A 25,629-nucleotide genomic window follows, 5' to 3' on the forward strand; every position below is an offset into this window, starting at 1 on the left:
GCTGTGGCAGCCTATTCCTAAAACCTCTCCTGCAGGGCAGGGTGGGCTCTGTTGAGCAGGGAGGCATCCCAGGTTACTGTCTTTCAGAAAAGGCTGATAGCTTGGCCTCTGTCTCTCAGCTGCAAGGCTCACAAATCAATAGCATGGCTGTGAGGGGAAAATACCGGCACTGCTATTTGTGGCAGAAATCGGGAAGAAAAAAGGGAGTTTCTGTGATTTTGGCACAGCAGCAGTACAGCACCCACGGCCAAGCACTGGAGATCTTCTCTCAGCTCTGCTGCCAAGTTGGGTGAGTCAGGGGAGAGAGGTGCCTGTAAGAATGTGGTGAAATACTTTGAATCACTTTCACGCTGCTTTAGTTGACTGTGGTGTCTGGGAGCAGGCTGCTAGCACAGAGCTCGTGAGGCCGATCCCCCCAGATACGCTGCGGTCTTTTCACCGCAGCTGCCATGTTGGATAACCAGAGCAAGGGTCTTCGGGTGCGCTGGTTTCTCTCAGCTCACCTTTTGGTGGCACACACCCTCCTACACACACCTACAAGGGAGAGGTAAAACATATTTGAAAGGGGCTGCGCCTGTACCACATGGACCTTGTGGTTTCTCTTGCAAGCATCAGGCATGTGTGTGGCCTGCTGGCAGGCCTGCAGGTTGTCCTGCTGCACGATGTGTTTCTTGGGCTGGTGGCCCGGTACCTCTGCAGGCAGCCCACGGAGTGCTGAGAGTTCCATCATCACCTGTGTTGCTTCATCTGCCTGGAGTGCCACATGTGCTTGAGTTGGAGCACAGTGTTCTCCCCTAAAGTGACCCCAGCTCAGGCTAGGTGGGGACAGGCTCATGTCTCTGATTGCCACCTTCAGACGTGGTTGGTGGGGTTGTGAGATCAAGCCCCACTCCTGGCTTGTCTCCAGCAAGCCATATGCCTTGTTGGAGTGCAGATCTTTTTTCGTAGGCATTCAGCACATTTATGTGTTCCCATTTGATGGGTCTGCTTTCTCTGCATGGTGTTCTGAGGTCACCAGATGCTACCCCATCTTTCAGGTAGGCCTGCAACCCTTGTTCATTCCAGCCTACATGCAAGGTCCTAGCCTCCCAGGCTGATCAGGTGTAATGTGCTGACCTTTGTTGTTCAGGGCAGTAATTAGATATGGCAGAGTGCTAGCGTTGTAGTGTTCTGCATTTTTTATTGTACTGAACACTGGGGTGAGAGTAGCCTCTGTATCTGTAGGGCACCTGAGATGATTCCAGCATTTGTAGGTGTTCTAGGCATCAGTGCCGTGGGACAGCTTATTTCACATGAAAAGCACTTGTGGAGTTCGTAGAGTTAGAAAACCCTTCCTTTCTTTGTTTTCATGCTGCTACAGTCTGCAGGTAGAAGAGCATAATTAGATTAAATTGTAACTGTGAACAGAACAAAAAGAAACAAAATAACTGTAAAAATACTTGGTTTGATTTACACGTGGTTTCAGCAAATACATTTTCTAACTGCTTGCCCTCTATAGCTATAATCAGCACATGTGTGAGGACAGAAGTATCCCAGTATGTAGGACATGGAAAGAAGTCTTTTGATCAAATGGGCATCTTCAGTAAGAGCTAACAGTGCACACATAAAGCTAAATGAGAAATGTCACTTTCTAATAAAAGGGGAAAATGTTTCCCTAAGTTACAGTGGCTGAGTTGCTCGTTGGCCACAGGATGGTGAACTGTTGTTGGAGCTTCTTTGTCATGTTATGGCATATACACTATGTTATACATGTGTTTTACCTCCGTTAAACATTCTTTGTATCCCTGCTCAGGTATTTAATATTAAGGTTCCGCATTTAGCTGGAACTTTGTCAACTAGTATGAAAGGTATATAGGATGAACAGTGATATTATAGGGCTTTTTAGGGCAAAACCAGTATTAAGTTATACTCCTATATGAATGCATGACCTTCCCTACAGTATTTATTAGATATATTTTGTGTTATAAACCAGAACTCCTACATTTCTGTGCAGGCTTTCCTGCCCAAAGCACTTTAAAGCACAGCAGATGTGCTTTAGTGAAAGACACCCACAAGCCACAGAGGTAACCTGCCTGTGCACAGTAAATGCAATGCATCAGAGAAGATGAGCAGGTGCCGCACTGGTCATTTGATCTGTGTGTATGCAGTACAGCCAGTGCATCCATCCACTCTCAGATCAAATGTGCATGTGTCACTGGGCCAGCATATATGTTGGCCCAAAGTTCACATAGTGAACTTTGTTTGCATGGGCACACCCGGGTTTTCTAGTCATTTAGAAATCTCAGGCATTCAAAGACATCTTCTTTTCATAGGCAAAATTCTAGAATAGAAAGAACACGGCACATCTGGGTAAACCCAGATTCACATAGCCCTAGAATCTGTTGTCTCTGCAGTCTCAGGTATATCTGCTGAATACGTTCTTGTGAAGGGTATTCTGAGTTGTAAGGAGAAAATGATTGAATTGCAAGAGAATCTGGTTTTATTCTCATTTTAACAGTTATCCTTTGTTTAAAGTTTTATGTCTTCAGTCCTTTTCATTTTAGAGGCCTTAAAAATTTTTCAGTGGAATTGTGGATCCTTTTAGATGTTTGGCAGATGTAGGCTGCTAGATAACACACCTTACATGCATTTCTTGGTCACCTTTTGTAGGCCTCATGAATATATTTTAGAAATTCCCTTCAGCTCCAAAATGGCTGTTAATGGATTGCTAGGAGAGGAATTATTTATCCACCAGAATAGGATCCTGAAAATGATAGCTTGTGTTGTCTTTGTAAATTACAGTGTTCCTGCATAACACAGGTTTAAAATATATAAAATTACAGAAACCGAGTAAAGTCACTGGGGTCATGGTGTCCCATCCTCTATAACTGCAAATAGAGGAAGTACCTAGTGCAAATATCCAGTCTTCATCCCACATATACCACCATACAACTGTGTCTTAAAAACTAGAGTACACAGGCCAAACCTCACAGAACAACACTTGTTAAGGATTCTTATACTTCCCTGGAAATAAACTAAAGACAGGTAATAAATGAGGAATACTAAATATTGCATACATACCCTAACATAACAATGTTCGAGATCATCAGACATCTAAACAAGCCACTGATACTATTAGTGTTGGTAAAATGGTTGATACCAGAGGATGGTCATTTTTGACAAAACAGCTGTAGTTTCTGATCAAGTACTACTTGCTAAAAGGAACCAAAAGAAACTGCAGTGATTCCTGGCAGTCCAATCCTGCTTACAAAGAGAAGAAAGAAAATAAAGTAAAGAAGATATATTTGATATAGGTGCAAATAAAGCATTAAGACACAAATATGTCTATTTTTAAGATCAAGGACAGAAAATGAATTGTGTTAAGACATTTCAAACATCAGCATTCATTTTTAAGGAATAAAGTCACATTGTGTGACTTCGTAGCTTTTGCCTTAGTCTGTACTTACTGGTACAGGAAACTGAAAAGTGAGGGTGCATTTCTTCAAATTTGGTGGGACTTGTATACGCCTTAGTGATTGATGAACAGGAGAAGGCCCCAAAAGAATCAAGCACTGGTTTCAGAATACTTGTTTTCCTACATCTGGAGTACAAGGCAGTATTACAGAGGCAAGATGGTTGTATGCCCTTCAAGTAACAGGATGATGTACGAAAATGTCTGGAACACCTCTGCTCCCATCCCAAATGTACAACACTCCCTTGACAAAACCAGCAATTACAAAAATTCTAACAGGGAGGCATGTATCCAGTGCAGTTTTAAGAGAGGGCAGAGCCCATCTGCCTCTGAACAGCCACTGACACCCTCTGACAAGCTGTGCTGCACACATCCTGGCATGTTTGCTCTGTGACAGAGCTTTTGCCTGAGTGCAGTGAACTGGTTACTATAATAAGAACATTTTCAAAACTCTGATGTTAAAACTCTCTGTATCATACCTGCTGCAAAAAATGTTGAAATACAGGAAGTAAACATGTATTTACAGGTCAGATCAAAATCAGATAGCATCAGAGATTGTCCCAGCAGCGTCATCAGTAATGGATTTGCACACAGGACTCTGCTTTACTGCTCCAGGGTAGAGACTGGAGTGGGGCCCCTTTCTGCTGCATTGCAGCCTTTGTTTGTTCCTTGGCACACCCCTAAAGCTGAGAGATCCAGCATAAGAGCAGCCCAAGAGCAGTTGCTTGATCAGAGTTGTGCTGAACTGTCACTGAAGGGTGCTCTGCTGTTATTACAATCATGCTGTTCAAGTTCAGAGAGCTGTATGACCAGTGTGAGGTGCTGAGTGAGGGCTGACGTGGATCAATTCTGCACCAGGAATGCTAAAGAGAGTTTATTCTTGTTACCAATAATATTTCCTCCATTGAAATCTCTGTGCTTTGTCCATTAGGTAGACGTTGTTGTTAGTGCAGTTCGTAGGTTTCAGGTCCCTGTGACACATACTTGCTTAAGGCTCTCTCACTCAGGGATGGAAGAGAACAAAGCATTTAGCATAAACCAACTGGTATCTGTACTGGTAATCTGTAGGTTTCTTCCTTTTGCTACAGATGTGGAGGCCTACATGGCTTTCATAAGAAGACACAGTGGACAGCGGGGCAGTTGTGTGCTGCACCCGGACTTGGCTCCGACTCCATCACTATCTTCAGGAAGAGGCTGTTCACTTTGCTTCCTTTTTTCCCTTCTACACTGTTCATGCTGTAACTTCACACATGAAGAGGAGTGTCTTGTGTGCTTCAGTGTCCCCTGTACATTAAGGCTGGGCAAAGGTCTGTATCAAAACCTTGTGAGCAATTGTAGAAAAACTTTCTGCTCCTCAGTACTTTATGGCTGGCTGTTCAGAGCTTTCAGTCAGAGGTGAGATCACATCCTGCCTGGTTGCAAGATGCAGCACCCCTTTGACAACCCCAAGATTGGTGAGAGTGGGTGCCCAACCTAAGTCAGGCAGTACTTTGGGAACGACTCACACCTTGACTTTATGAACAAGAAACTGTTGTGGACATGGCAGCTCACAAGACTGTTTCCTTTCCTTCATCCAGTTCATCTAACCTTGATTTTTCCTTTTGTTGTGACCAAGCCATTGCCCTACTGGCAGCAATTATAGTGGTCTTGTTATTGCTGCCTTGTCTTCTGTTGCAAACCACAGACTCAGCATCTCATACTTGTGAGAAAGCAGGCAGAGGATGCAAAGGGAGGCATTAAGCCTGACAATGTGGAAATATGATGTACTCTGCAGATTTCAATTATGACCAACCTATGGGAAGTGGCATAGAAGTGGCTGGGGAGCTACAAGCACAAAGCTTGGCCACTCTGCTAGGGACAGACACAGCAGGTAGTTGAAGCCCGTGCCTCTTTCCAGTTCTGTGTTATTGTATCTGACTGGTGTGCATGGCCCCAGCATCATCCTCCAGGTGACTTAGCCAAGTTACTTAGCACTTTGCCTTAATTAGAGACAAGTGACACCAGTGAGAGGCCCATTTCTGAGAGCTTTCTGCATAAGAGCAGGGATGCTTGTTTCCTGGGAGCTGGCAAGGCAGGCAGCGGCGTAACGAACCAGAACTGTATTAAACATTTAGAGATGAGCTGCCCCTGGTGTCTGTGATGCTGGTGTTTCCTAATGGATACACCAACTGGTTTCAATTTAATTCTTAATCTTGCAGATTTTCATGCAAGGCATGAAAACAAAGGCATTCCTAAAAAGGTATGTTTTAGTTGTTTAAATCATGAACACCTTTCCCTATAACCAGTTTTATCAGCTGCCTTTGATTTGAAGCCTGCACAATAAGCTTTGTGTTTTCTATGATTCTATGATTCTGTGCAAAAATATTTCATTTTCAATAAAAGAAATGTTTTTGTCCCCATAACAGTTCACACTTTCTTTATGAAGCAAAATGATAATAACATGAGTAATTTTAGCATCTCTAAGATCACACTTCCACAAACAGGTTGCTCCAGGTGTCTCCTAAAGCAGACCTTCATGGTGTGAGATGGAGGGATTCTGTGTTGCAGTAGAGCTTGTCTGCCTACTATAAGAAGTACCTGAAAATATTACTGCAAAACAAGCTAAGCATAAGAAAAAAATCAAGAATCAATGCTATACCAGAGTCATCTTCATAGAATCATAGAACTGTTTGAGTTGGAAGGAACCTTTAAAGGTCATGTAGTACAACTCCCTTGCAGTGAACAGGGACACCTACAGCTCAGTCAGGTGCTCAGAGCCTGGTCCAGCCTGGCCTTGAAAGTCTCCAGGAATGAGGAATCCACCATTTCTCTGGGCAACCTGTTCCATTGCTTCACCACCCACACTGTAAAAGGCTTTTTCCTTATATCCAACCTTAATCTACTCTCTAACTTGAAAAGTTTTCAAAAGCAGTGAAAAAAAAACAAGAGTGATTCATTGCAGTTACAATTAGGGCCACATTACATATTTATATTTTCCACCAGCAAGTGATCTCGGGAGAAACATCTCTATGATTATAACTTTGGAGGAAAGAAAGAAAATTAAAATACTCAAGTTCTCAGGGCCCAGATGAAAGTACCAGAACTGTTTTTGAAAAGGGCCATTTGATCCTAACACAGATCTGCATCTGGGTTTTCTAAATAACACTTATCATTATAATGAGCTGGATTAAATCCATTGAACTCTGAAATCTTACTTGAAACTAGATGCTGAATGCTGTTGTTTGAACCTCCGTAGTTGAAAGACAGCTATACTTAAGTGAAATATTATCCTGGTAATTTTATTAAATGTTTAACATGATGTTTTGATGTGGTACCCACAGTATCCCACAAATAGTGCGTGCATAGAAGCTACAGTATAAAACAAAAGTCTAATTTTATCATTTTTAGTATACCTTATGTGATTTTTATTACGTCACTTTAACTCAGGGTATGCAGAATGCCAGCTTATATTGCTGTGATGCTCTTACATTTTCCTGAGTTCTCTACGGAAATCTATTCCATGAAGTAGAGTTTCCAATAACTTCAATCTTAAAGTTTTGTATGTATTTCTAAAAAGTAGAAATATTGAAGAAAATAAAATAAAAAGGAAAACCTATTTGTATTAGTTATTATTGTGCAATTAATAGAATTTATGCCTTTCTTGTAAAAGAAAATAGACGGCATGTTTATTAGAGGCTGTAGTTAGCCTTTTAAATCCATGACCAGGCACCAAAATGAGTAACTGGAATTTTTTCTCAAAAGCGGAAGGTCCATCTGTTCCCACTGAAACCAATTTGTGGTCAGGTACAAACTGAGGGTTTCTTGCTCTAGCATGCTGGGTTACTACCACTGCAGGGGAATATTTGGCTTTAAAATGAAATTGTTGCTGGTGAAATAAAAGGAATAGTTTTACAAAATGTAATTTTGATCCCATTTGAACAGACAGAAATAAAATGTCCATTTTTCCTTAATGGAAGCAGTTTTTTTCAGAATGCAATGAGTGTGCTTTGGATATTCATTTAGAGCTATTTTAAGTAGAAATCTGTTTGACCACTGTTCAGTGTTCTCAAAAGCGCAGGCACAAGATCCCTGTCCTGCTGGCACATGGTGTCTCTAATTAACTGGAAATGCAACAGCAGGCTCTGGGGAGATGCAGCAGAGAAGATGCCCAGAGGAAGGCATGTTTCCCTGTGCACGCAAAGCATGGCTCCAGAGCGGCTTTCTGTAGGGGCTGGTGGGGAGCCCTGGAGGTATTTGCTGTAGGAGCCTGCATGTGTTGCTAGCTCTTGCTGTATCCAGGGGACGGGGATTGTGCAGGGGACAGGCAGGTCAAAGCCTTAGGTTCTGGAGTGTAGCAGTGAGACAGGATTTTTGGTTTGCATTCAAACAGGGAAGTTTCTAACCCAAAAATGAGTTAAAATGTTGATCTGAATGTGCCCTGCAGGTTCAGAAGGCAAGCAGAGGGTTTGCAGACAGCAATCAGAAGATGTAGATACTCTTGATTTCTCAATATCTTTATAAAATTGATTACATTTCTTTATTCTTGTTAGATTCCTGGAATTTGGGACATTCGTGTTACCAACTCTACTTCCAGCCTGGTCACTTCTCTGGATGTGTGTATTTACCAGTCCTGTGATGTTTCTTCTTTTGTCCATTTTTTTATTCATCCTCTGATCCTTTGAGAAACTCCTGGCAGATCAGTAGTTCTGGTTCAGCTGGACAAGAAGCTGCCCAGAAGCAAAGCAGCTTGAAGGCTGCCCTTTGTAGCCCCTGCTCTGGACACACTGGCACTAGAAAACACACTCAGGATGTGATTGCCACTGGAGGCCTGTTCCTATTTGAGCGGTCAGTTCTTTGCATGGCACTGAAAGAGTGTGAGGAGAAGGGAGCTGCAGGAGAGTAAGATATGGGTGCCTCATCTCTGGAAATGTTCAAGTCCAGGTTGGATGGTACCATGGGCAGCCTATTCTAATGGGTTATTTCCCTGCTCGTGGCAGGGGGTTGGAACCCGATGATTTTTAAGGTCCCTTCAAACTCAAACTGTTCTGTGACTCTATTAGCGGGAGCAAATCATGTGTACTCTCCACAGCTCCCACTGTATACCCCTTGCTCCACTGGCAGTGCTAAGCAGAGGCTAGGTAGATGCTAAAACATCTATATGCCAGGAATGTGAAAGGGTCAAGAGAGGAAAGAATGGGGTGAGGGGTTTTATATCACAGGAAGGAGAGACTCGGCCAAGTGATATTCTGCTAATTCAGCGAACAGGAAATTGCCTTCAAAACTGCACTGTAAACCCCAAACAGAACCTGATGACTTTGCACCAGTCCTGTGAGTGTTCATGGCAGCGAATGTCAGTGATGGGGGCTCAGCCCTGTTGTTCTGTCCCTCTGGGGTCTCTGAGCCCTTATCCCACATCGTGAGCAAGATACACAGAGGCCCTGTGTCTCCCAAGGATGGATGTTACTTTTCAGGATTTGTGGTCTTTCCTTCAAGGAGCCTTCACTAACTTATGCTGAGCACATGCTGTTGTGGGCTGTCCTATGCCATCCTAGATGGCTTCGTATTTTTAAATTCTGATTCCTTCATGCCCTGGGGCCAGGGACCAGGGACTGCTGCTCAGAAGGGATTTGAGTGCTTTTTGCTGTAGTATCTGAGCATTTTCTGCTGGTACTTTGTACAGCTTGACAGGCATCTGTCATGTTTGTTCTCTCAGCTTTTCCACCAGAAGGGAAGTGTTGTCAGTAAATTAGTTTGTTTTGAAAAAATATGTGTGTGTAATTACACATATTTGTAAGTATGTATGTGTAAATATCACACACACACATGCCAACTGTGGTGGCATGGTAATTTCCTTTTCCCAGGGATGTGAAATCCTGACAGAAAGCCCTTTCTAGTGTGGACTCAAGCCAGCATGATCCATACAGTGCTGTTTGTTAGAGAGCAAAGCTGGCAGGCTGTTTATCTTCATTCTGAGACTATAAATGGCTTTCAAGCAGTGTTTGCAACAGAGAGATAACTAATTAAACAGATCATGGATGAATCAAGAGTCTTTATTCAGATCAAAATCCAGCACTGGATGCCACAGCAGCCCTTGTCGTCCTTATGTTCCCTGACCACACAGCTTAGCATCCTCCAACTCCCCAGCAGCACTTACCACATTGCAGAGACTAAACAAGTGCCTATCACGTGGTGGCTGTGATGCAGGGAAGCTAGGCTAGGGTGGTCCTACTGTCCATCTTCTCCACCTCTCCTGCTGCCTGTTAGCCTTTTATGGTCTTTCATCCTTGGTCAGTGGTTATTGCTTATTCGTGTGTGATATCTGGTGGTAACTTCCTTCACATTCATCTTTAGTGCCTGGTTTCAACCCATCACATCTTATGTTAAAGCTGGTACTTCTGCTTGATTGCCCAGGGTTCTACTTCACATGCTTAATAGAGCATTTAATTCCAGGCCCTCTGTTTTTCACCCTTGTTTATTGGACAACAGAATATACCTATTAAGTCATAAAATGTCTGTCCTGGTTCTCAAGTTTTCCTTCAAAATCCTGCAAGCTGCTCATAATGGATAATTAGCTCCAAGCCAATCTGGGTTCATCCCATGGCTTGGATCCATGATTTACTGGTTTCTGGGTCCAACTGCACTTGATGCTCTACAAACAGCTCATGGCCTTGCTGCTGAGTGTGCTGAAGCTCAGCCTTGTTGGAATGTATTTAGCTGTGCCAACCAGAGTTTGCTGACTGCAGTTGTTCCTCAAGTAGTACTAAACTACATGAGGAAACTTGGGTTACATCTGCAGTCCAGTTAAAAGGTGTCAGAAGGTGCACTGTTGCATTGATAGTGACTAGTTTGGGTAGAGGAGTATTACTGCTTATGAAAACTTGCAAGGATTCACTCAGTAGCACAGTAACACAGCTATCATTGTGTTTAAAATTATGTACACACATAGTCTCGTAATGACTTGGGCAGTTGTCACTCACTATAGACACTCACTGTCCAGGACATTTCCTCACATGGGACTGTGTGACCACCCTCTCAAAAGTGCCCAAATATTCCCGAGTATCACCTGTGTGCCTTGCGTTTCCTCCAGTGATGTAATCTCCAAATTACTGAGGGTCACTGCACTCCTCTATAATGATTTGGATATCTGCTTGGGATATTTTCCAATTCCCTGTGCTGAAGAGGAAATCCACCCTGGAGACAGAAAATTGGCATTCATCACACTCGTAGTGCTGGCAGCTCTCCCAGTGAGTCTCTAAGTGGCCTGATGTTGCAAGTGGGGATGAGCTGAGAAAGAATCTCCAGCTTCTTTAGCTGTACTGGCCATACATGCTTCATCCCAGATTACAGCTTGGAGTCCTTCCTGAGTGGTTTTTGTTAGAGTCCCAGCAAGATTAGTGGAGTCAGTCATACTGCTAGTTACCCCAGGTTCTAGTTGCAGCAAGTCCATGTGTGTAGATAGGCTCATCTAGTTGATACTCTGTTGTCTTGATTAGTTGATCTAGTTTTTCCCCTCTGCTTCCACCTTCTCCTGTGTTGGCATTCCATGCCTGCATTAGCAGTGTTTCATGTCTGCTCTGCAGCGTGTTTACTCCATCTTAGTACCACAGGCTTCTTTTCAGCACAGAAAGCTCCACTTGTGCATTTGGGATAATGATGTCACGTGAACCAGGATGGATATCAACATGGGCTTCAAACAGGAATACAGACCACTGCTTGTGCCTTTTCCCCTCTTTATCTGCTCTCTAGGGCATACTTCATTGGTTTGAGCAGGACAGTGCTTGGACACTCTAGCTGTCAGATTAGTATTAGTAACTCAAGTAGACTCCTGTAACTGTCACCCCGTCACATGTGTGGGTGACATTTTTGAAGCTGAGCTGCAAGATTAAAAGCAGTATGTCTAGGTGGGTTGTTATTTCTTCTGCTAATTCAGAGTTTTCCTTATACCTCCTTGGGTAGGGGAAAGCACTTCCTATGCTTTGCTAGTAGATAAGTATGAAGCTGAAGATATCAGACATGAGTCTCCAGGCATAGGTTAAGTTTCCCTGTAGCAATTCTCCATCTTCTTCCTGATGGTTGTCCACTGCATGGGTTTTGCTGAACCCTGGTATGCTTTCCAGCTTGTTGGAAGTTGGTCTCTACAGCCAATGTCTTGTTATATCATACTGTTGCTACAAGGAAGGTGAGAATAGAGAATGACACAGCCAGAGCTGACTCCTCAGAGTCACAGCCTTCCCCAGTAGGGCTGTAAACAAAGAAGGCTAGTTTCTGCAATAGAAACCTAGAAACCATCCAGTCCTCCATTAACAAGAGCAAGTACCAAACTCCTTTCCAAATATATCTACGTCAGGGCAAAGCCCGTACTTCAGCAGTGGATGCTGGGACTGCTCCAAGTGGGTCTTCTTGCTTGACTGAGCATGAGGTCTATCTCTTCCTGCTTTTATGGAACATATTCCATCTTGACCCAGACTTTGCTTAGTAGGGCAGTATTCTTCAATGTAGACAGACCATCCTATCCTGCAACAGAACTAAGTGGGGCATCCAGTGCTACCTGCCCAACCAGTAGGTATGACTCATAGTGGTCGTTTTGGTTCATGATAGAGAGGTAAAGCCAAAGGAGAGCCAGAAAGATGCACTTACTATCAGTGAACAGGAATGTGGGGCTTGGTGCAGGATCCTGCCTTCTTCATGTCCTGTATAACTGTATAGGTAGCAGCCATCCCATGTGTGTGTTTTTCTTTATTCACTGGGAAACTCCCACTGGTCTGGGAGACTTTTGTCTCTCTTAATAAAAGTATTGATCCCCCCAGTCACATGTGATTCAGGGACTTCTACTGCCCAGTCTCCATCAAGACACCTATCTGTTGTAGTGCTCATTAAGGAAACATGGCCCTGACTTGTTGCCATGGATCTTTTCCTATCTCAGTACCTATCTGGGTGAAAGCTTAATGCAGGCATCAAAGGCTGGCCAGGCACACTGCATCACTTTTCCCAGTATTTTCAGATTCCTAGGGGTCCTTTGGAGATGGAGACCCTTTAAATACAGAGCTGGGTACATGACACCAGTCTGCTGTGCAGGTGGACACTTACAAATTACTTACAGAAGGAAGCATCCTCTTAGGTCTTCCTGCAAAGGAAGTGAGTCCTCAAAGACTCAGTTTTTGGTACAATGAATGAGAAAAACAATCTCAGTACTGCAATGTTATTTACATATTTAATATGCAGTTAAAAATAATGTAAGATACAGGCATCTGGACATGGACTTCTGACAGCTTGACCTGTCATTAAGTGACTGTTTTCAGCAAAGCAAATTCCACTGAGGGATTTAGTCCATGGGAAGCATAAAGATTTCAAAATGTGATGTTATTTCAAATCATGGTGAAAAACACAATTCTTAGAACATTTCAGAAGAACACATTCAATTTCACCTTTCTTGGACAGGTTCATTCTATCAGTGTCAAAATATTTCATTGACTTTAACATTTAATTTAGTTGAATAACTTAGCTCTGATAAAGTACATATCAACTGAAAAATGCAATAGCTATTTTTACTTTCAAAGAAGAAAATGCATTAATAAAATTTACCTTGAAAATTGACATAATACTTCTATTCTGACCTATTTTTACGCAGTCTTATAAGTGTCTTGTGATGCAAAATAGTTCCAGGAGATCATTTTCAAAAACTGACAATAATTATCCCCTAAAAGCATTAAAAAGTAGGCATTCAGCCAGGAATAACAGCTCAGCCTGGCACCCTGGGAAACTCCTCCTTCTGTCCTGCTCAAAAACCTTATTGATAGGTGAGGTTTTCGACAATACAAACCAATGCTGATGTGAAAAGACAACATTTAACAATTACAATCACAAAACTGCATCAAAGAAACCTCATCCTTTTTCTGCTTTGCTAGGAAGAGCTGTGTAACCTCCCCTAACGTAGTTTTATCCACCCATTAACTAATACTTGCATCATGATGTGCTTTTGTTCCCATCGTTTTTGACAGGGTTCATTCAATACTGACAGATGTGCTGGAGTGCTACCAAGCATAAGCAGCGCCTACAGAGATACATACAAATCTCATTTATTTTCCCTCAAATGAGTTTCAGTTATGATTTCTGATTGTGCTGGTTTTAGGGTGTCTGAAGCAATGGGCAGGGCAGCTTGCATGTGTCTTGTGTTTTTGAACCACAAACTTTTGTGACAGCTGACATGTTACAAAACATTTTCTTTCTTCCTCAAACAGCTAATATGCCAGAGGATTACCCAGATCAGTTCGATGAGGTAGTGGACTTTATTCAAGCCACTATTAAGAGACTGAGGAGATCGCCAGATAAACAGACTCCAATTTTTTCTAGGCGGGAGAGGAACCGGCAAAGTGCAGCCACAAATGTAGAGAATTCCAGCAAAAAGGGAAGGAGGAACCAAAAGGGCAAAAATCGGGGATGTGTCTTAACAGAAATACATTTAAATGTGACTGACTTGGATTTGGGATATGAAACCAAAGAAGAGCTCATCTTTCGGTATTGCAGTGGATCTTGTGATGCAGTTGAGACCACGTATGACAAAATTTTGAAAAACTTAACCAGAAAGAAAAAACTAGTCAATGACAAAGTGAGGCAAGCTTGCTGCAGACCCACAGCCTTTGACGATGACCTGTCCTTTTTGGATGATAACCTGGTTTACCATATACTGAAAAAACATTCCGCAAAAAGGTGTGGCTGTGTCTGACTCTTGTGCGCTGGAGGCGGCTCCAGTTTTGCATTCCTGCGATGATGAAAAGAGAGGGACCAAGGTTCCCGGGGATGTGTCTGCTCAGAACAGAAAAAAAAAAAGGACCAAGAATGCGGAACGAGGAGCGAGGAAGCCTAGGGGTGCGAGATGGCCTAAGAGATGGAGGTTTTTGAAGTCCTACAGGAAAGTAAATAAAAGCTTAGGTGGGGATGCCAGCAGCTGGATGGCATACTCCCTCTCCCACTTGACATGGTCCACCACAAGTGAGACTTGCATCCATGAGGAACGTGCTTAAAAACACAGGCCTGCAGTACTGTGTTGCTGTGGGGTTGTCCCCACTTGCACCAGGAAGCTGAGCCTGTGTCCTCAGCTCTACCCAAAGACACGTTGTGCTGTTGGTCACTGAAGATTGGTTCTTCAGCACTTAAGAGAACTTCTAAATTGTCATAAGGTTAATATTCTATGTAAGATGTTACCAGGCAAAAGTCAAAATTCCCAGGCTCAAGTTCTGTAGGACCACTGTCAGTACAAAGCAAATCGGTTCCACTTACTGGTTAAGTTTGGTTATTTCCATCTCACGTTTCTTCAAAATAAGTGTAGGATTTCATTCTGCTACCTATGAAAACAAATTGAGTTTTTAAGCACTTCTTCCTAGCATAGTACGTGAAATAAGCCTGGCATACACAAATTGTGTTTCTTTTGGTTTACAAAGGACTAATGTCACTTGCGTAGCTACATTTATATTTGGTCATTGTGAGTGAGCAGAGACTACTTGATGCAATGCATCCATTCAGAGACATAAATATACAGAAGATATTTATTAAGATTAAGTTATTGTTATTTATTACAGTCAGTAATGAGTCTTCTTTCCTTATTTATTAAAGTTTTTTTTCAAAGGTGCCAAAGTAGAAGGTGCTTGGAAGATATGGAGAGACAAATAAGTTGGGAACAACGGTCCATGCTGTTGAAGGTGTTAACTTGAATGCAAAAAATCACTTACTTTACCTTTTTTGCTTTTAAACAAAAACCTGATTATGTTCACAAAATGTAGTGCCGAAGTCTGTAGCCCTTCCTTATGGTCTGTAATACTTCTGGAGATGATTGTGGTCATACCTATGCAGGAGTGAACACAGCTCCACATGAGTGAGGGTCACAGCACTTGGCTCAGCATTAGCCATTTGTTAGACAAACTAATTCTAGTCATATTTAAAATGTAGCCACAATTTTTTTTTTCTCACACTTTTTGCCAACTGACCTCATATAACTATTGACAAATGGAAATTAATCACATTTAGCCTTATAATTTCTTGTAGTTATTTAAGCTTTTCCTTCCATATTTCCATGTAGAAAAGGTTAAATCCCTCTTATTAGTTAGCCCTGGATTTAATGTAGCCTTCAGGTAAACGATTGTGTTAAATAACCAAAGAGTTTTGTATAATTTGCTGAAATATTACAGGATCATACCCACGCAGCAGAGCAGTCTGAGTTTCCTTACAGCAAGGGAGGCTGTACAGCAAGGGCGTTCTTAACTGCTGCTCTCCTGTTCGGGAGACTATTTTCCTGAGGGAGCTGCAGTGCAGGTCTCTAGACATACCTGACAATCGGTGAAGCATCAACTCCCACAAAAAAGAAAAAACAACAGAAAGAAAAAAATCCCCATTGAAAGCAGAAGCGATGGTCCAACCTTTTATCTCACACATGCAATAGCTCTCCTCACTTGTTCTGCCCTGGGCCCCTCGGAGCACCACAAAAGAAGGGTCTAGTGGTCAAAAAGGTCCAGAACACACCTAGAAAGTTGTACCGCGTGTATGAAGCAAAACAGCACCGACCGCTGCTGCTTCCCTGGGCTGAGGTCGGCCATGCAGAGCCCACCTGTGGGCTTTTGCAAGGCCACGGGGACACCTCGGAGCACCCCAAAAGAAGGGTCTAGCGGTCAGAAAAGTCCAGAACACACCTAGAAATTTGTACTACGCGTACAAGATGTAACTCAGCACCGACTGCCACTGCTTCCTCGGGCTGAGGTTGGCTGCGCAGAGCTCACCTGCGGGCTCTTTTTGCAAGGCCATGGGGACACCTCACCCTGTGCAGGGCAGGGCACGGCTGAGATGCTACCAGAAGCACCTGCGAGCCAAGGGGCGCTCGCTGCTGGCACAGAGCTGGAAGCAGTGCTCGGGGCATGCACAGCTCCGTTGCTCAGCACTTTTCTGAGCAGCAAATCACTACGTTCAAAATACAAAAGGGTAAAGTTTGTGATTTTTTTTTTTTGGTTTTCTTTTTAGACCTTATTGAAAACAGGAGTGTGCTTCTCTGGAGTTTTTTACTTCACCTGCGATTTATGTCTCAGTCATTTGTGTTAATCAACCAAAGTTCTCTACAGACTTTATTTTTGTACAATATTCATTTTATAACTTTTTACAAAATAAACTCATTTCTATTGTTACTTGGTTGTTGCTTGCACTTCTTCCCCATTGTACCACTTCCAGGTTACAGTACTGCAAGTCCCCAGCCTGTGTAGGGAAGCACTGGAGAAACATCAAGTTCTTTCTGCTAAGGAGCATCCACTTTTCGTGTGGGTCAGAGGTGACTGTAGCTTCTGGAATGGGTTACCCTAAGGTATGATATATGCCTTGTCCCTTGAGACATTCAAGGTCAGACTGGGCAAGGCTCTGAGCAGTGGATCTGCAGTGGATCTGATCTAGCTGTGGATGTCCTTGTTCATTGCAAGGCTAAACTAGATAATCTTTAAAGGTCCCTACCAATTCAAATGATTCTATGATTCATAGTAAAACATAACACTAGTGGGTGATGTGAGTGCTGTGACTCCAAAATATACGGCATAGTAATACAGGGTGGCAGGCTTGAAGCCTGGTGTTATCCATGTTCTCCTTTGCCCACACCAGGCTGTGGTATCTTCATGATGGTCTTGGCAATGCACAGCTGCAGCTCCTGCTCTTGGGAAATACACATTTTGCTTTTCTAACCTAGTCATTGCATCAGTTGGACTAAGTTCCATCCGCTTTGGCAGTCATTTTTCCTTCTTTAAATAGGAAAATACCACTTGAATTTTACTTTTCCACCACTATCATGGAAAAGATGAGGAAAGGTTTTGTGGCTGTGGCCAGCAACACTTTCTCAACTGTTTAAGTGCTGTAGTTCCCATCAAAGAGTCAATAAACACATGCAATTTCAGGTTTTGACACCAGGCTCTATGCACTTCTCGAAACTGCTGAGGAGAGGAAGAGGGAGTATCCAAGCAGCAAGCCAGTGAGCAGGAGGCTTCCAGGACTCACTGCAGATCAAATGCTCGCTTAATGCACAGCATGTGAATGCCTTGGTTTCATTTGTGCTGAGTGGAGCTGTGCACGCATCTCCAGCCCAGCTGCTGGAATGCAAAGCAGAGCTCACAAGCATTGCAATGGCACTTCAAGCACATGGAGCTAGGAGCATTACTCCTTGCATGCCTCTGTGCCTTGCAGCAAAACCCTGTCTACAGGGCACAAATGTTGTTGGCTGACATGAGGCATTTTACATGAAAACGACCTGCAGCTTCATGTTTTGTGGAGATATGCGTTCCCAAGAGCTGGAGGGAGTGTCAAACACAATGGCAAGATGCTCTGATGATGAATCTCCCACCTTGTAGCCCAAAACTCCCATCTCCTCCCATGAGAATAGGGAAGCACAAGGTGAGACATAAAGTCCTTCTCTGTCTCATCAAAGTCTTTAACAGGCTGTGCAATAGCTGGCAGGAGCAGGCTTGCTTGCACAGAGCTGTTTCATTCTCTTTCCCCTAACTTTCCAGTGGAGATAATACCAGTGAGTGCAGATGAGGTTTTGCCTTTACAGCCCCAAGCTTACCAATGTTGGTGCTGCCAGCTTCCCTTTCCTTTATGTAAGGGATTGCTGTATTTCTCTGGCACCCTACATGCATCGAAGCAGCCTGAAACCTTCAGCCAGCAGGTTGTGTAAAGAACTGCAAAAAGGACTTAAGCTATCATTTGTCACTAGGTAGTGCCAGCTCCAGGAGAGATGTTATTTTGCTGCTTTTAAAGCAGAGAAAGCATTACCAGTTCTGTTCTGCAAAGAGGAGAAAAGTCTTGAGCTAGGAATTGTTTATATCAGGGGAGAGTTGTACCAATACTCCATTTACTGCATGCAGGCCCAAACTCCATAGCTAAGACCATAAGTTTTGGACATAAATGAACTGAATGGGAAATGCAGGTACTTTGGAGGGTGACATATATGAACAATACAACTTGGTCCCTGCAGCAGCATAAGCTCCATAAGCTACCCATGGGCAGAATGGTGTGAGAGAAACTGCAGTCATATCCAGTCCTGCTGCAAGCTCTCAGTGCTCTCTGCCCAAGATGGCCAGTAGCACCAGTGTCGGTGCAGACAGGATGAGCTAGGCAAAGCTCTGTTTGATTCTGGATTGTTTCACCTCTGTCCACAAAAGGGGAGACAGGCCAAAGGCAGGGCAGGAGGGAACTAGCAACAACCTCAATCCTTGCAGTCTGGATGGCTAGGCAAAAACACAGAGGAAAATATCAGGATGAAGAAAACAAATGGAGCTGACACATTGTATAAATAGGTCTTCAAATGTCATGTGTGGCTGGAACAAAGATGTTTTGTTCCAGGGCAAGAGACAGCTTCAGATGGCTCAGTAGTACACACTGAGAGGTTTGCTTATTTGGAACAGTCCTTTTCTGATGAAAAGGTTAATTGTGTTGCAATGGAAAGAGAAAAGGCTAAGCAGAGGCCAGGCCTGCACTCCTCACCCTAGCGAAATCTCTCACTGGCTTCACTGGAGATTTTCTACAGCAAATGCTGCAGGACTGAACTACTAATAGTACCATAAATTATATAGTATGTATATGCACAGGCCAATAAAGATAGCTAAACAAACCTTATATTCCAGCAGTATTAATACTACCAGCTCACAGAAGAGCCACAGCAGCAGCCAGATCAAGAAATCTAGAGCTGAACAAGCCCGGCCCAGGAACTCTCCTGACCCAGAGACATCCAGCTCTCAAGGTGTCATCACTTGATTTTTCACTGATAACTGCAGCATTTCATTCCCTTCTCCCTCACCAGCAGAAACTCTTCTGCTTTGCAGCTGGCCTGCCCACCTCATCCCTGAGTGCTCTGGGAAGGCTAAAGCCATTGACAACTGCCTTGGCTGCTTCCTTGGCTGACACAGAATTACTTGTGTTTCACAGGAATGTAAATAAGTGCATCAAAGCTGTTGCATTTGCTGGCAGCATTCACATTATGATACAAGATTGTATCTTGGTATAATACCCCTAATCTTTTTGTTTCTGCTCCTCCCTGTTTTGTTTACTAATTTGTACTCAACTTGTTTCATGCACACTGGGATTTCCACTGTTTCAAGACCTTTCACTGTGCTGTTGCAGCGCTGCTAATTCCCTCTTCGTTGCTGCTCTTACACAGCTTTCTCTTTCTTTGCTGTCTCATCTCTCCCACATTAATCTCTGGCCCCACAGGTGCTGTAAACATGTTGAAATATTCCCTTATTTCAGGTTAAAATCATTCCCATCTGAGATACAGCGTGGGTAAGCAGGCACTCCTTGCTAGAACTTGGTATTGTTTTTAATAGTGGTTTTAATGTGGACCTGAAATTTTTCCTTAAAAAATAAACAAACAAAAAACAAAACCAACCAAACAAAAAAAAAAAAAAAACAAAAACCACAACTTGGAGTTAAACTTTGGGTAACTCCAAATATGAAAAGATTCAGGGGTTCCTTTCCTGCAGACCAAACTGGCAGGTGGTTGTATACCCAGGACAAGGCTGGGATCTCCTAGTGCCCAATCTCTAGCTCTGTCACTCAGCTGGGAAATGAAAGAACAGAACAGAAATGTGGATTCCAAGCCCTTTTTTCTATGGAAAGCCCGTCCTGCTTCCAAAAATTTGCAGGTCAGAAACATCCTGAGCCAGATGTTTATCAGTGCCTAACAGATCTCCACAGGTCCATCTTTCACTGGGAAGACACCAATATCTTCTTTGGTGAATTTATCCTTTGGGGCAATTTAATTCTGTGCAGTATGAGCAAGCTCCTCCCTGCTGATGTAAAAGCTCTCTTTCTCTGGTTTCCCACCCATTCCTGTGTCCTGTCTCCAGTCCAAGGAGCCCTCCTACCTTCCCTCTTGCAATTAGTCCATGTACCTCCTGGGGGAAAGGATGGGATGCTCCCATCAGGATTCCACACGGCGGCAAACCCTGGATATTCACAAAGGCACACTGATATTTTCTTTTTTGTTTTCCATTCTTTTTGCAATAATTCCTTTCAGGTGCCGGATGCGGAATTCATCAGGTGCATGTCTTCAGAGGGAGCTTTTTGAATACTTTTGGGAATCTCCTTCATTTAACACCTAATATTTTGCCAAATATCAAGTCTGAACCTAACTCCAGTTGTGTCAGTTGATATATGATACCCTCCAGCAGCTGAAACAAGACTGCTGCTGTGAAACCATTGTAAGCAGTAGCTGGGGAGAAGGAGAAGGCATTGCCCCAGGGCTATGCTGCTGTACAACACTCAGTGCCCAGAGATCTGCACATATGAAGAGTTCAAGTCTCCAAGTTTGAGGCAACTAGATTACACAAGGATGAATCTTGCATCTTGTTGCCCACAGAAAGTTAATTAAAGGGATCTTTTGTGAGCTACCAAGAGGACTGCCTTGAATCAAAAAAGATCATCAGCAACAAGATGGCTTTTCCTGAAAACAGCAGTGACAGGAGGAAAGGACATGGCAGTAGCCAAGGCCAGACAACAGTAGCCAAATACTGCTGCAAACAGTGGGTTTTGGGACCAAAGAAATGTGGCACAGGCCATCTCTCCTACCTGTGATGACCAGTGGGAGTATTTCTGCCAGGCCAGGTAACAAGAGGGTAAATGCAGAAATGTACCCCAGAAAGAAAGTTCTTGATGACCCCATGTGGACTGGGTGCCTACCAATGTGAAGTAGTAGAGATGACCTAAGGGGCAGATGTTTGGGTAGATCTGGAGAATGTCCCACAGCAGTATTTTCTGATGTTTATATTAGAGCTCAAATTCCGTTAACAGCAAACCTTTTCCTATCAGGCATATCTGGTTTCATTTCAGCTGCAAATGGGAATCTCATTTAAAAACCTACAGCAAGTCAGCAATAACAAGGCATTTTTGCGAGGAGTATGAAAACCTCCCTTTCTCATTCTGACAACTGGTGGAACAAAATTTGGAAACCTATAAAAAACTCCAAAAAATTGGAATCCATTCCATCAGTCTATTAAGAAACTCTTGGTAATACATTAGGCTGATTTCTTAGTGTTGGTAATATGTTGTTATTATAGGACAATGAGCATATGTTTCAGTAGGAGTTCTGCAATTTATATTTGACTGTGAGCCTGTACATTATGAGTTCCTACGAACCACTGAAGCAGCTCTGAGTCCTGATATCTCTTTGGCTAGCTGCTCTGGGGAAATAGCTTTATCCCAGCCAATCCCATTAAATTTTTGACTGTTCTTTTGAAATAGATGCGATAGTGGCTATGCTTACTGCAAACAGTTCCCTCCCTTCCCATAGGTTTTCCCTATGTAACATCAGTGATGTTTGTTTTTGGTTTGTTGGGTTTTTTTTGTTTTTTTTTTTTTTGCATAAGGTGAAATAATGAAAAGCCTAATTTTTTTTCCACATCTGCATCTCCTGAAGGATAAATAGAAAACAGGGAGAGCCCAGAATCAGAGGGAATCAGAGAACCTGGGAACAGTGATCCTATTTCATCTAGGACAAGGAAGTTCTTTGAAAGTCTCCTGTATTGGTTTGGTTTACCCATCTTGTGATAAATCATAAATCTCCTTTATCTTCTCTGACACTGTCTAACTATAGGTTCAGAAGTGTACTTTAAAATTACACCATGTGAAGACTTTTGAGCAAATATGGTAAAGCCTCTCTTAAAAACAAAGGTAATCCCTCTGAGCCCACATGGTCTCAGTCATGTTTATTCATCCCTTCCAGTGTTATAACTCAATAAATACTGCTATGGCTTAGCTGGGACAGCCACTAAATGTATAGTTTTATGGCTAAGTCTGCTCTCTGGCGCTCATTTAATCATGTGTTTTATTGTCAGCTCTTCTCAAACTGTCAAACGTTGCTCCTTATGAAAGAGAGACCTGCTTTCTGTAACACACATCCCCCTTAGTCCCACTCATCATTTGGTACTATTGCCTTTCTTTTCTCTAGGCTGTTGATGACATTTATGGCTGTTTTTTCCCCAAGAAATAGTGTGTGTGTTTTTTTTTTTAAACAGAGCCTCTTTTTCACTTTTTAGTGCTTTGACTTTATAATTTCTCACACACTGGAAATGGCCCAACTGATGTGCTGATCTTTACATCCATTCCCTTACACAAGCCATACACAGCAGTGAGAGCTCACTATGTGTGATGGTGTCAGGCCCGAGGAACAGCTCTTCTCCAGCTCTGCTCCATGGCATTGAGAGCCATACTTCTGTGTCTTAAAAAGAAGAAGTCTGACTGGTTTTCTTACAGTTTTTAGGCTTGGTAACTTGCTTCTCCACCAGGAAAAGCTGACTTCCAATTGCCATGGTGGTGGGGAACTGCAGCCCTATTCTGGAGCTGTGCCACGCATCAGTATTAGTGGCAAAGCAGAGGAAGAGCACTCTGGCTCTGATGCACTGAAATATCCCAGCAGGTTTAGGAAGAGACTTTCAGCCATATCTTCTGCCCACACACCACGTCCAGAATACTGGAGGCCACAGTCGCTCCTGGGCTGCCAGTAGCTGGCCCACGACCCTCTGGCAGCACCTCAGGAACACTACCTGTGGACACAGATCAGCGTCTGGGTATGACACAGGCAGTGTACCTTCACTGCTGCTTACAGACAGCTCCAGAACAAGGCCTGTCTGCCAAATTCATATTGCTTCATGTTTATGATTTGCATGGCTGATGATTCTATGATTCCATGCCTGGCCTTGTGGTGGCCATGCTGTGATATCTTCTGATGTAATGTTGAATTAAATAAAGGGTTTGGAGTCCCTTCTACTAGTAAAAAATGCCATCTTTTAGTCTTATGTTGGTCCACAAGTAGGTTGTGTTCACCTGTTATCAGCCAGTTAATGAATGCTAATTAGCACGTGTGTACTCATACTTTCTGGAGCAAGATGAAATAAAGCAGAAGAAAGCTACTGCTATCTGTTGGCACACCATGACAGAACAATCCTGCTGAAGACAAAGCCTCCACATCATCATTGTGCATGTCTAATGAAGGGCAGCAAATCTTTGAAGGGTCTGAAAAACAAGTCTAATCAAGAGCAGCTGAGGGAACTGGGGTTGTTCAGTCTTGAGAAGAGGAAGCTCAGAGAAGTTCTTATCTCTCTCTACAACTACCAGAAGGAAGGCTGTAATGAGGTGGGGGGTTGGCCTTTGGCGTCTTCTCACAGGTCTACAGACAATCACAGAATGGTCCGGGTTGGAAGGGACATCAAGGATCATGAAGCTTTAACACTCCTGCCACAGGCAGGGCCACCAACTTCCACGTTTAATACTAGATCAGGCTGCCCAGGGCCCCATCCCACCTGGCCTTGACACCTCCAGGGACAGGGCATCCACAACCTCTCTGGGCAGCCTGTTCCAGCACCTCACCACTCCCATAGTAAAGAATTTCCCCCTGACATCCAGCCTAAAGCTTCCCTCCCTCAACTTAAAACCATTTCCCCTTGTCCTGCTGTTATCTACCCTTTCAAAGAGTTGATTCCCCTCCTGTCTGTAGGCTCCCTTTAGTTACTGAAAGGCTGCAATGAGATCACCCCGCAGCCTTCTTTCCTCCAAGCTGAACAAGTCCAGTTCTCTCAGCCTGTCTTTGTAGGAGAGGTTCTCCAGTACCCTGATCATCTTTGTGGCTCTCTGAACCCTCTCCAACAGCTGTATTTCTTTTATCTGGGGCTCCAGACTTGGACACAGTACTGCAATTGGGGCCTCACAGAAGCAGAGTAGAGAGGGACAATCACCTCCCTGTCATAGTACAAAAGAGAAAGGCCTCAAGTTGCACTGAGGGAGGTTCAGTTTAGATGTTAGGAAAAACTTATTCTGAGAAAGAGTTATGATGCATTGGCACTGGCTGCACAGGGAGGTGATGGAGTCACTGTCCCTGTAGCTGTTCAAGGAACATGGAGCTGTGGCACCAAGGGACATTGTTAGTGGGCACAGTGGGGATGGGCAGGCAGTTGGACTAGACGAGGTCTTTCCTCAGAGGTCTTTCCAACATTAATGATTCTATGACTCTATGAATATAATTAGAAAAAACCAGTCCTAATACTGTTTTGTTGTACAGCTTTAATCTCATTGTCACGCACTTCGTAAAAGTGGGATAAATGTGTGACCAAGCATTGCTTGCTCCAGGCTCCCCGCACTGCCCAAAAGCTGCTGAAACCACTCCACAGGCAGAAAGGTACTTGGAGCTGGGCTGCAGTATCACTACTTCTATCCAACTAAAGAAAGCCATCTTTTTGAGAACTTAGAGAGAGCAATAACTGCACATTTCCTGAACCCAGCAGGGTCTTGGCAGCAAGCAACACATTTCAGCTGCTGACACCACACACATCAGCTCTGCAGACTTGCCAGCTCCCTCTGCAAGATGGCTGTAAAGTGTACACATAATATCTGGCAATAATAATACAGGGAAAATGAAAAATGCCTCTCATTCATTGCAAATAAATGGGTACAGTGCGATCTCAGGCAAGCTTTCCTGAAGCAAGCAGCATTCGGGATTACAAAAGAAATGAGTAAAAAGTGAGTAGAAAGGGAGTGTGGGGACCTGGAGATCTTGACAGGGAATGCATAGGAACTGTTACTTCAAAGAGGAGAGAAAGTGCCCAGGAAAAGACCAAGTTCTCAAGCACAGCTTTTGCTTTTTGTTGAGAGGAGCAAAGCTGTGCCCATGATCAGCACAGACCTCAAAGGGAAGCAGCAAGGCCCGGCATGGGACCAAGTTACTCACAGTGTTCATTTCTGGCATTTAAAGGCCTGGTGATGCTGCAGGGCTGGGAACCCTCTGAAAACCAACCAGGCTTTTCTTTGCTACTGCTCCAGGCTTCCTCCTTTCAGAAGGTTTGTTCATCAGGGCCTGTGATACCAGCCCTCGAGGCCATCGGCATGAAGTGGTGTTGTTCTTCTGAAGCAGTACCTGCTGTGGATGTGCTGGCAGGGCCCAGTGCTCACCTGAGCAGCAACGTTGCAGTTCTGGACACTGGAATTCTGAGCACAAGCAGCAGCCAATTGTTCCAAGCTGCATGGCTGCACTCAGCTTGAGGAACCCAATCTTTGTCTGTGCATCCAGGCCCCTCCCTCATGTCCTCCTCTGTCATTCCAATACAAAACTGGCAGTTGCTTAAGGAAAAGGCTCAGCAAACCAGGTGGAGAAATGTATGGCCTTCATATCACTAAGAATGAAGAAGATACAGAGC

At 43.5% G+C, this 25,629-nt stretch overlaps 1 protein-coding gene across 1 annotated transcript; it reads left to right on the forward strand.

Moving 5' to 3' along the window:
• Window positions 1–13,670: 13,670 nt before the first annotated feature.
• Window positions 13,671–14,153, forward strand: GDNF (glial cell derived neurotrophic factor; the record flags this gene model as incomplete). Its single annotated transcript, XM_079548887.1, has 1 exon — window positions 13,671–14,153. Exon 1 carries the CDS (start codon window positions 13,674–13,676, stop codon window positions 14,151–14,153), a length of 480 nt encoding a protein of 159 aa, XP_079405013.1. The 5' UTR covers window positions 13,671–13,673.
• Between the last annotated feature and the right edge of the window lie 11,476 nt (window positions 14,154–25,629).

This window comes from Tetrao urogallus (assembly GCF_951394365.1).
Source record: "Tetrao urogallus genome assembly, chromosome: Z".
Taxonomy (NCBI): domain Eukaryota; kingdom Metazoa; phylum Chordata; class Aves; order Galliformes; family Phasianidae; genus Tetrao; species Tetrao urogallus.